The 12,703-nt window shown below is 45.4% G+C and overlaps 1 protein-coding gene across 1 annotated transcript in view; it reads left to right on the top strand.

The window, feature by feature from the left end:
• The window catches only part of LOC134677802 (uncharacterized), a 66,171-nt gene that overhangs the window by 41,710 nt on the left and 11,758 nt on the right, over positions 1 to 12,703 (top strand). Inside the window, exons 25-32 of the mRNA XM_063536230.1 lie at positions 2,304 to 2,420; positions 3,071 to 3,216; positions 3,650 to 3,851; positions 4,744 to 4,911; positions 7,133 to 7,269; positions 8,980 to 9,043; positions 9,579 to 9,692; positions 11,634 to 11,750. Coding sequence (XP_063392300.1) covers positions 2,304 to 2,420; positions 3,071 to 3,216; positions 3,650 to 3,851; positions 4,744 to 4,911; positions 7,133 to 7,269; positions 8,980 to 9,043; positions 9,579 to 9,692; positions 11,634 to 11,750 — 1,065 coding nt within the window. The remainder of the gene's footprint in view (positions 1 to 2,303; positions 2,421 to 3,070; positions 3,217 to 3,649; positions 3,852 to 4,743; positions 4,912 to 7,132; positions 7,270 to 8,979; positions 9,044 to 9,578; positions 9,693 to 11,633; positions 11,751 to 12,703) is intronic.

The following is a 12,703-nucleotide window of genomic DNA, read 5'->3' as shown; positions in this document are numbered from 1 at the left end:
TACGAGACCATATCGAAAGCCTTCGTTAAATCTAAGAAACACGCATAGACCGGCGTTTTTCTATCCGTGTATATAGTACCGAACGACGCGCTTGAGGCACAACACCGCGGTTTCCGTCGATAGCCCAGGTTTGAAGCCGAACTGAGCATCGTGGAGCTTCAGGTGCTTAGTTAAAAAAACCGGGCAAGTGCGAGTCGGACTCGCGCACGAAGGGTTCCGTACCATAAAGCAAAAAAAAAACGGAAAAAGTGCAAAAAGAAAACGGTCACCCATCCAAGTACTGACCACGCCCGACGTTGCTTAACTTTGGTCAAAAATCACGTTTGCTGTATGGGAGCCCCACTTAAATCTTTATTTTATTCTGTTTTTAGTATTTGTTGTTATAGCGGCAACAGAAATACATCATCTGTGAAAATTTCAACTGTCTAGCTATCACGGTTCGTGAGATACAGCCTGGTGACAGACAGACGGACGGACGGACGGACGGACAGCGAAGTCTTAGTAATAGGGTCCCGTTTTACCCTTTGGGTACGGAACCCTAAAAACCATCAAGCAAGCCGTCCAGTACTTTGGCATCAACAATGGTGGCTAACGATATAGGTCTGTAGTTGCTTCTGTCAGACAGATCTCCCGTCTTATTCTTTATACGTGGGACGACAGGCAGATATGCATGTCTCAGGCAAATGTTACGGGGCCTGATTTTGTTAAATTATGTTTTATCCCTTTCTTACAAATACATAAGTCAAAATGGCAGATAAGGACAAACGATTATTAGCTAATTGAAGTTTGTAGTGCGTTTATGAATAAGGGGGCTAGGGCCACATGCACCATCCCACTAACCCGGGGTTAACCGGTTAAACCGTTAACCCAGTGTCAAATACTGGTAACCATGGTAACTCCGGGCATAAACGGTTAACCCCGGGTGAGTGGGATGGTGCAACTGGCCCTTAGTCTTTTTCGGGTTCACAAGCAAGTAGTTTGTGCAAAAGCAAAGTCAATGTCATCTGCAAGACCGGGTTTATGATAGTCTAAGGTGTATCACTGTTTCTGGGCACTTTAGACAAGAGAGACGTGTTATCAGCGAAAATAACTATCCGTTAAACCTTCGAGCACATATGGTAAGTCATTAATATATGTAAATAGAAAAGGGCCTAATGTAGACCCTTGGACTCGCAAGACATGCTGTAGCATCAGATATCGACCGGCCAAAGTAAAAGTTGCTTTTACGGTACATATGGCCCTATTTTCCCGCACTAGTTCGTAAAACAGCACTTTTCGTGCGATGTCAAAAGTTTAAAGGGCTATATGTACTGTAAAACGTTGTACGATGCTCGTGCGAATAGGTAATTCGCACGAGTTTTGAATTTCCTCTTTTGCGAACTTGTATCGTAAATAACTATTAGTTCCAGCGGTCAAAAACCGATGGTGATTCGTTTTTTTTTCCATGGTCTATAGCAGCGGTTGGCAACCTTTTAGCAGCCAAGGGCCACATAGTAGTTAACGGAGGTGACGCGGGCCGTACTTTGTTAATATTTATGACTTTATGAGACATTGTCGTTTGTCACTATTACATACAAAATAGCCAAGGCGGCTCTCGGGCCGCAAGTGTCAGGTTCACGAGCCGCATGCGGCCCGCGGGCCGCAGGTTACCGACCGCTGGTCTATAGGGACCGTGCGCGTTGGAGGGTCTGCCATCTTGTGGCCTGAATCGGAAACATATGTGCACATGTACATTGCCAAAGCAAGTCGCTGGCCCAATATTACAGGGTTCTATGTTACATTTTCAAGATAGTCGAAATTCGACTCAATGTCACTGTGACAATGTTCAAATTTCAGTTCGATAAAAGTGAAACATAGAACCCTGTAATATTGAGCCAGCGAAATGTCATTCATAATAAATAAAAAAATGTCGGTATCGTCTTGGGTCGTCCCATTCGTTTTTCGTCAAGTTCTTAAATTAGTCCTATTCTGCTTTCGTCACGCATTCTACATTGAGAGCCACCGACAATTGTGACGAATGTAGAATGGGTGACGAAAGCAGAATATAACTAATTTCAGAACTTGTGAATAACGAATGGGACGACCCAAGACGATACCGAGATGTCGACCGGCCTTTGACAAAGTAAAAATTGCCTTTAGTTCCAGCGGTCAAAAACCGATAATTCGTTTATCCATGGTCTATAGGGACCGTGAGCGTCGGAGGGTCTGCCATCTTGTGGGCTACATCGGAACCTTAATACATCATGTTCATGCACGCCCCCTATCTACTTCATCAATTTCATCATATAATTATGTACTTGCAGCAAGAAATTCGTCGTCAACGCGCCGTAGCTAAGAAGTCCACCGCCCTCCCCCCCGCCCCGGCCGCGCCCGCACCCCCCACCCCCGCCGCCAGAGACAACGTCACCAGCCGCGTCGTCGTGAGTATACTAATTTCAAACTTACCTAGCTGTATTTAAGGTTCAAAATTAAAATATACAAATGCTCTGAATGGTGTCCCGCGTCGTTCATACATGCATTACTATGGTTCTAATGGAATTTGATCCCTTCTCAGAACATACAAAAATCCTTTGTCAAAAATTATCATTCTAATGCCATCATTTTATGAGATTTGACTTAAAGACCGTAAAATTCCAAAATAAACAAGAATTTGACACAATTCTAGGGATTTAGAGGAAAACCTTGTCGAAGATCTTTGTCCAAAGTGTATTTGCGTCTCACATTTTGCTTTAAAAATTCAAGAAAAAAACTGAAGAAGTGGCGAAGTGGGTTAAATTTTGCAAGTTAAATTTGACCCACTTCCCGATTTTCGATGAAAATGAAAATTTGCACACATGTGTAGGTCGGGTGACAATGCAATATTATGGTACCATCGAGCTGATCTGATGACGGAGACAGGAGGTGGCCATAGGAACTCTGTGATGAAACAACACAACCTAATTGTGTTAGGGGTTTTTAGAATTGTCTCGATGAGTATTAGTTGCCTGTAGAAAGAAAAGTACAGTCAGCGATAAAAGCCTGTACCGCAAATGATTTTTTTGCCATAAACTTATTGATGTCTATTTTTCAGTTCTACACTCCCAAGAACGCAATTAAGCCTCACAAGATGGTGCCACACACTTGCGGGCCGAGATGCAGGCGGACCGACGTGCTGGCCCTGAAAGATTTGAGGACATACAACCCACTTACTAAACCATTACTCAGCGGTTGGGAGAGGTAATATAATCACATTTATAGAATTTAGTATTCCACCCCATTTTGACCTTTTGACCGCCAAAGACGTCAACTGACGTGCGCCGCTACAGCCCAATATCAACCTTAGTGCATTCCCACAAGGTTCACAATGACACGCCACTAGCTAGTAGTATTAGAAAAAAAAAGACGTAGAAACAGTTGTAGTAGACGTATTAGAATTAGGAGTATAAAAAGTTAGAAGGTCAGGGGGCGCCGTAAGCCTTCAGTAAGGAATGCATATATGTACTTGGAATGGCGCTGTGACCCTGGTGGCCGAATAGCTCGGGCACCTGCCGCGATAGCAGAGGACGCTGGTTCGATTCCAGCCTGGGGCACTGGGGGCCTTGGTCACTTTTTCTTAGTACATGACATTTATTTCAGATTATAACCTTTCATATATTTTTTTTATTTACAGGCAAACAGTGAGATACCGCATACCGGCGACCAAAGCGGTCATGTACCGAGCTCCGTGCGGCCGCCGTATAAGAAACTACGACGAACTACACAGATACTTGCAAGCCATAGACAGCGACATGGGAGTGGACTTATTCGACTTTAACCCGACTACGCACTGTTTGGCTGAGTTCCTGCTGAATAAGTGTCTTATCAGCAAAAAGGTACGTTTTTTAAGGAACTACACAGATACTTGCAAGCCATAGACAGCGATATGGGAGTGGACTTATTCGACTGTAGTTGGGCTACACACTGTTTGGCTTAGTTCTTGCTGAATAAGTGTCTTATTAGCAAAAAGGTAAGTTTTATTAGGAACTACACAGATACTTGCAAGCTATTCATAGCGATATGGGAGTGGACTTATTCGACTTTAACCCGACTACACACTGTTTGGCTGAGTTCCTGCTGAATAAGTGTCTTATCAGCAAAAAGCTACGTTTATTAAGGAACTACTCAGATAATTGCAAGCTATTCACAGCGATATGGGAGTGGGCTTATTCGACTGAAGTCGGACTACACACTGTTTGGCTTAGTTCTTGCTGAATAAGTGTCTTATCAGCAAAAAGGTACGTTTTTTAAGGAACTACACAGATACTTGCAAGCCATAGACAGCGATATTGGAGTGGGCTTATTCGACTGTAGTCGGACTACACACTGTTTGGCTGAGTTCTTGATGAATAAGTGTCTTATCAGCAAAAAGGTACGTTTATTAAAGAACTACACAGATACTTGCAAGCTATTCATAGCGATATGGGAGTGGACTTATTCGACTTTGGACACTGTTTGGCTGAGTTCCTGTTGAATAAGTGTCTTATAAGCAAAAAGGTGAGTGTTTTCAGCCAAAGTTTTATTTTTCCACTTTGTGAATCCTTGAAAACGCGGCGGGAGATAGTATGCTTTAGGCAGAGATATGATTTGTGACCATATGTCAAATAACAAGAATTTGACACTATTCGTAGGACTGACACGTAAAACCTATGCGATCGGCATCTGTAAAATACTTCGACCGGCCTAACCCCCATTTCAAAATTAAAAACAATATCACTTTGTTCACAGGATCTCTCCCACGGCAAGGAGAACGTCCCAGTCCCCTGTGTGAACTACTACGACTCGTCGCTGCCAGAGTTCTGCTCCTACAACACAGAACGCACCCCCACAGCCGGGGTGCCTCTCAACCTCGACCCGGAGTTCCTGTGCGGATGTGACTGTACCGACGATTGTGCTGTAAGTGTCATAGAGTCATTACAAGAACGTCCCAGTCCCCTGTGTGGACTACTACGACTCGTCACTACCAGAGTTCTGCTCCTACAACACAGAACGCACCCCCACAGCCGGGGTGCCTCTCAACCTCGACCCGGAGTTCCTGTGCGGATGTGACTGTACCGACGATTGTGCTGTAAGTGTCATAGAGTCATTACAAGAACGTCCCAGTCCCCTGTGTGGACTACTACGACTCGTCACTACCAGAGTTCTGCTCCTACAACACAGAACGCACCCCCACAGCCGGGGTGCCTCTCAACCTCGACCCGGAGTTCCTGTGCGGATGTGACTGTACCGACGATTGTGCTGTAAGTGTCATAGAGTCATTACAAGAACGTCCCAGTCCCCTGTGTGGACTACTACGACTCGTCACTACCAGAGTTCTGCTCCTACAACACAGAACGCACCCCCACAGCCGGGGTGCCTCTCAACCTGGACCCGGAGTTCCTGTGCGGATGTGACTGTACCGACGATTGTGCTGTAAGTGTCATAGAGTCATTACAAGAACGTCCCAGTCCCCTGTGTGAACTACTACGACTCGTCACTACCAGAGTTCTATTCCTACAACACAGAACGCACCCCCACAGCCGGGGTGCCTCTCAACCTGGACCCGGAGTTCCTGTGCGGATGCGACTGTACCGACGATTGTGCTGTAAGTGTCATGCTAGAGTCATTACAAGAACGTCCCAGTCCCCTGTGTGAACTACTACGACTCGTCACTACCAGAGTTCTGTTCCTACAACACAGAACGCACCCCCACAGCCGGGGTGCCTCTCAACCTCGACCCGGAGTTCCTGTGCGGATGTGACTGTACCGACGATTGTGCTGTAAGTGTCATAGAGTCATTACAAGAGAACGTCCCAGTCCCCTGTGTGAACTACTACGACTCGTCACTACCAGAGTTCTGCTCCTACAACACAGAACGCACCCCCACAGCCGGGGTGCCTCTCAACCTGGACCCGGAGTTCCTGTGCGGATGTGACTGTACCGACGATTGTGCTGTAAGTGTCATGTTAGAGTCATTACAAGAACGTCCCAGTCCCCTGTGTGAACTACTACGACTCGTCACTACCAGAGTTCTGCTCCTACAACACAGAACGCACCCCCACAGCCGGGGTGCCTCTCAACCTGGACCCGGAGTTCCTGTGCGGATGTGACTGTACCGACGATTGTGCTGTAAGTGTCATGTTAGAGTCATTACAAGAACGTCCCAGTCCCCTGTGTGAACTACTACGACTCGTCACTACCAGAGTTCTGCTCCTACAACACAGAACGCACCCCCACAGCCGGGGTGCCTCTCAACCTGGACCCGGAGTTCCTGTGCAGATGCGACTGTACCGACGATTGTGCTGTAAGTGTCATAGAGTCATTACAAGAACGTCCCAGTCCCCTGTGTGAACTACTACGACTCGTCACTACCGGAGTTCTGCTCCTACAACACAGAACGCACCCCCACAGCCGGGGTGCCTCTCAACCTGGACCCGGAGTACCTGTGCGGATGCGACTGTACCGACGATTGTGCTGTAATTACAGTCACCTGCAATAATATGTTACTCTTCGGAGGCCGCAAAAATATGTGACACGCTCTTATGGCTCTACAAATAAGATCGTGTCAGATATTTTTGCGGCCTTCCTTGTGTAACATATTATTGTAGGTGACTGTACTGTTATGTTTAGAGACAAAATTGTTCAAAGAAATGAACGTCTGTACTCCGATTAAGACGATGGATGGATGGATAGATGTATGAATGGTTGGATGGTAGTAAGGATGGATGGATGGTCGATGGACGGATGGATAAATGGTTGAATGGATGGTTGGAAGGATGGTTGAATGGATGGAAGGATGGTCGACTGGTTGGTTGTATTGTATGGATGGATGGATGGATGCATGGATGGATGGAGAAGTACAGTCAGCAGCAGAAGTTGCTAAGCGGACGAGGTGTTCAAAATTACCTTGACACGCTCTTATTCTCTTAACAATAAAGTCGCGTCAAGATCATTTTGAATACCTCGCCCGCTTAGCAACTTCTGCTGCTGACTGTACAGTGACTTCTAATGAAGCCGTCGAATTCCAGGCACGACTTTTTTTTAATCTTTACACTTCTACTAATAATAACAACTCTTTAGTAATACTTATGAAGTAGCTCAATGAGAACATTCTTAATATATTTTTTTACATATACAGGACAAGAGCAAATGCGCTTGCTGGAAAATGACGCTAGAGGGCGCTCGCACCATTGGCTTGGACACGAATGAAGTCGGCTACGTATACAAGCGGCTACCCGAGCCTCTGCCGTCCGGAATCTACGAGTGTAATAGTAGGTTAGTACTAGTAGTATTGTGTACGGAATGCCCACCCCGCCCGAATGGCGGTAACTGAATCTTAGTTCGATTAGCAACGCGATAATGACACTAGAGGGCGCTCGCACCATTGGCTTGGACACGAATGATGTTGGCTACGTATACAAGCGGCTACCCGAGCCTCCTGTCCGGAATCTATGAGTGTAATAGTAGGTTATTACTACAAGCACATAATAAATAATAGTACTACCGTACAGAAAGGAAACATCCTACAAAACCGAAGTTTGACAGCGGTTCAGGGTCGAACCATGCTGTTCCTTTCTAATATATGGCACTATCCCTTTCGGCTATTTAGGGTTGTCAATTCAAGCCATTATCTTATCTGTGGTCGTGCACGCAAAGGGACGTCAAGCTGTGTCAACCCTAATAATTGCTCGGAGCAATGCTGAGCCGAGCGGAGCCGAGTTTGGCCGAAGTCAGGGGTTTTGCACCCCTGCTACAAGTAGTATAGTGTATAGAATGCCCACCCCGCCCGAATGGCGGTAACTGAATCTTAGTTCGATTAGCAACGCGATAATGACACTAGAGGGCGCTCGCACCATTGGCTTGGATACGAATGAAGTTGGCTACGTATACAAGCGGCTACCCGAGCCTCTGCCGTCCGGAATCTATGAGTGTAATAGTAGGTTAGTACTAAACCGTAAACGCAAGCTCCTGATGACACTCCTCGGTACGGAGTGAAACATGTCTAGCTTTATTGGACTTAAAATACGTGAGTGACCCGTTTTTAATATGTTTAGGTTAGTACTACAAGCACTACAGAATAAATAATAGTACTACCGTACAGAAAGGAAACATCCTACAAAACCGAAGTTTGACAGCGGTTCAGGGTCGAACCATGCTGTTCCTTTCTAATATATGGCACTATCCCTTTCGGCTATTTAGGGTTGTCAATTCAAGCCATTATCTTATCTGTGGTCGTGTACGCAAAGGGACGTCAAGTTGTGTCAACCCTAATAATTGCTCGGAGCAATGCTACAAGTAGTATAGTGTACAATCGCCATCAGATATATCGGAGCGGCCAACGTGTTCACAATATCTGAACACGCACTCTAACGCCTTGACAATAGAGGCGTGTTCAGATATTTGTGAGCACCTTGACCGCTCCGATATATCTGATGGCGACCGTACAGAATTCCTGCCCCGCCCGAATGGCGGTGACTGAATCTCAGTTCGATTAGCAACGCGATAATGACGCTAGAGGGCGGTACCATAGGTAACATACGAAACGTAAAAATATATAAATGAAACAGTAAAACTACTATTGCTTGCAACTTGTGGTCAACGTTACGCCAAATATATTCAAAGTACGAGCACAGAATAAATAATAGTACTAGGTACAGAAAACTCACTCTCTAACAAAACGCGTCTGTCACGATCGGCACAGATATGGCCGCTAGGTGGCGACAGCGCCACGCGCGGCTTATGGCAAACCCCAAAATTGGGGTCGAACGGATGGACTTTTAGCTACCTGTAGCAGAGCGACGAAATCGCGGAATCCACACGCCACGCCTGCTACGAGTAGTTTAGTTCATTCTGGAAAATATGAATTTACAACTTTGTAAAATGATGTAATAAATCAAAAGAGCTAGGTGAATACGAGTACGTGATATATTTTAGGCGTTTCTATATTTACAACCGCTGACAATATTTTTACCTTGTCTTTTCTAGATGTAAATGCAAGCAGACTTGCTTGAACAGAGTGGCACAACATCCTTTGCAGCTAAAATTACAGGTAAAGCAATAGAAGTATACATTTATAAGTAGTCGTACAGATGTATAGTTCATTTTTTTAGCATTAGAAATAAGGTAAACAATATTGATGTGTCTTTTAATTGAAAAACACATTTTAAAAATAAGTTACGGCAAATATGTAACAATTATGAATCTAATACGATCACTTATATTCTTCTGCTTTCATAAGTAATAGTTATTGATTTTTAAAAAGCGTTTTTCAATTAAAAGACATGTCAAGATCGCTTACCTTCTTGCAAGTTCTTTCTAATGCTAAAAAAACGAACTAAAGTGCATAATTGTTTTCCATCGTATTTTCTCGAAAACGTTCGTATTTGTCATTCTACTTCAGTCAACGTCAGAACTTTTTGTACCGAGACCGACTGAAATAGCAAGACACGTTCGTACGTTACCGTGAAAATACGATGGAAAACAATTAAGCACTACATCTGTAGTAAGTTTATGATGATTCATGATTAGATATTCATACGATTAAAAAATTCCACTCTTGTGTTGAAATTTTTTCCATGTTACAGGTGTTTAAAACTGCGAACCGCGGCTGGGGCATCCGTGCGCTCAACGATGTACCAAAAGGCGCATTTTTATGCGTGTACGCCGGAAATCTGCTCACCGACGCCACCGCCAACCTGGTCAGTAACTCATCATCATTTCAGCCTATATACGTCCCACTGCTGAGCACAGGCCTCCTCTCATGCGCGAGAGGGCTTGGGCTATAGTCCCCACGCTAGCCCAATGCGGATTGGGGACTTCACATACACCTTTGAATTTCTTCGCAGATGTATGCAGGTTTCCTCACGATGTTTTCCTTCACCGAAAAGCTAGTGGTAAATATCAAATGATATTTCGTACATAAGTTCCGAAAAACTCATTGGTACGAGCCAGGATTTGAACCCGTGACATGTTACACGCGTTATATCCACTCGGCCACCACTGCTTTCAGCACTGGTCAGTAACTAATTAACTATAAAACTTAAATATTTATTTGGGCTTGTGAACAAATCAATACATGTGAGGTAGTGGTGGGAGGGGGGGGGGGGTAGCCAATTACATAGTTTTTAATCCGACCCCTACGGGATTTTTAAGGCAATTCACTCGCGTTTCACATATAAAAAATACATTGAAACGCGAGTTCGACTCGCACGTGGCCGTTTTTTATTATAACTCGTGCATTTCCTATCGTAAAGCTCTCTCTTTTTGGTCGGTCCCTCATGTCTGCGGATCGTGGTCAGTATCAGGGTTGCATCTGGAGCGGATGATCTGTCTCCACCGGTTTCTGTCCAACGCGTCTCCGACGACCGTGTAGAAAGCAGAGGATGACGAGTCTTTAACTTGATCGGTCCATCTTATCGGTGAACGACCGCGTGATCTCCTGCCTTCGGTGTTTCCAATCACAATCAGTTTTTCCAAACTTTCGTCGCCTCTGCGCACTTCTTCTTCTTCCTCGCGTTATCCCGGCATTTTGCCACGGCTCATGGGAGCCTGAGGTCCGCTTGACAACTAATCCCATGATTTGACGTAGACACTAGTTTTTACGAAAGCGACTGCCATCTGACCTTCCAACCCAGAGGGGAAACTAGGTCTTACTGGGATTAAGTCCGGTTTCCTCACGATGTTTTCCTTCACCGAAAAACGACTGGCAAATATCAAATGATATTTCGTACATAAGTTTCGAAAAACTCATTGGTACGAGCTGGGGTTTGAACCCGCGACCTCCAGATTGCAAGTCACACGCTCTTACCGCTAGGCCACCAGCGCTTCCACTGCGCACTGTGTGTTCGAATTATGATAGTATGCGCTTGGCATATGGTGGATACACGAGTTTCGTTATCGTAAAGCACCATTTGGTAAAGTGGAACTGTTGATGAAGCGTTATATCGTAATTCGACCTATGCCGCTGTGGCCCGGGGGCCGAATGGCACAGGCACCTGCCGCGATAGCAGAGGACGCTGGTTCGATTCCAGCCTGGGGCACTGGAGGCCTTGGTCACTTTTTAGGGTTCCGTACCCAAAGGGTAAAACGGGACCCTATTACTAAGACTTCGCTGTCCGTCCGTCCGTCCGTCCGTCTGTCACCAGGCTGTATCTCACGAACCGTGATAGCTAGACAGTTGAAATTTTCACTGATGATGTATTTCTGTTGCCGCTATAACAACAAATACTAAAAACAGAATAAAATAAAGATTTAAGTGGGGCTCCCATACAGCAAACGTGATTTTTGACCAAAGTTAAGCAACGTCGGGCGTGGTCAGTACTTGGATGGGTGACCGTTTTCTTTTTGCATTTTTCCGTTTTTTTTTTTTTGCTTTATGGTACGGAACCCTTCGTGCGCGAGGCCGACTCGCACTTGTTATAATAACTCGTGCATTTCCTATCGTAACGCACCATTTGGTAAAGTGGAACTGTTGATGAAGCGTTATATCGTAATTTCACCTATGCCGCTGCGGCCCGGGGGCCGAATGACACAGGCACCTGCCGCGATAGCAGAGGACGCTGGTTCGATTCCAGCCTGGGGCACTGGAGGCCTTAGTCACTTTTTCTTAGTACATGACATTTATTTCAGTTTATTTTCAGGACGGCTTGAACGAGGGCGACGAGTATCTCGCAGAGTTGGACTATATAGAGGTCGTCGAGCAAATGAAGGAGGGCTTCGAAGAAGACATACCAGAGGACGCTAAGAAAGCTGACGAGGTGAGTTTTTAATGAAATGAAATGAAATGAAATGAAATGAAAATATTTATTTCAGACACCAAGTATCCATATTTTTGTCTACAAAACTAAGTATTAGTAGTATTAGTAGGTAACAAAGAAATATAAAAACTATACAGATAAACTCTAATGTTAGTGTTAGTAAAACATATAATGCTCATTGGACCGAACATGCATTGTCATCCAGTGAGTTATAAGAGGGCTGTCGACCCTTTCCGCAATCACCTTCAGGAGTGTGTTGGTGCTGCCCCGCACGCGTTGCCACAGGGACGCCACCCTTTTGCGCAGCACTGCGTGGAAGCCGTCTGTGCTCCACTCGGCGAACATTTAATAGTCTCATAACAGTTAACCCGCGAAGCGCCCTAGTATCACACGTGTGATACTAACACCAAATTACTGTGATACTAGGGCGCACCACGAGTTATAAAGGATATGTCGTCAAAATAGGTAATTTAATACTTAGGCCCCGTAGCACCTATCACCAGTTATCCTCTAGCCGCCCACAATTCAAAACTTGCCAAGGAAAATGCAATTCTGCTGTCTCAAATTAAAGATTCAAAATTCAATGGAACGGCCGATCTCTTTATAGGCCTCTGGGAGACAAGAGGTTAAGGCTAGCACATTTATTGCCACTACGTGCTACGGGTTACGCTCTACGCGAAGCCACGTCTTCGCCGTATGGAGCGTGTAGTCGCTAAGAACAGTGTACCCGACAGTTCTTGGCGCTGAATGTGCTAGAGCACGTGCGCGTGCGCTAAAATGTTTGAGCCGCGCACGCACGTCACGCAAGCGATGTGCCGTCTCTCGTAAGGATCTGTATATTACAACGCGCACGAAAACGTCTATGCACACGCACCCGGTGTGCACAGGCCTTTAAACAGGCTGATCAGGAGCATTCCACGGACTGTCCCGTACAAACGCATTCTATTTCCTGT

The sequence above is a fragment of the Cydia fagiglandana genome, chromosome 27, assembly GCF_963556715.1.
Source record: "Cydia fagiglandana chromosome 27, ilCydFagi1.1, whole genome shotgun sequence".
NCBI classification, from domain to species: domain Eukaryota; kingdom Metazoa; phylum Arthropoda; class Insecta; order Lepidoptera; family Tortricidae; genus Cydia; species Cydia fagiglandana.
Note: the sequence above shows the minus strand (reverse complement) of the source record. Positions and strands in the feature narration are given on the sequence as shown.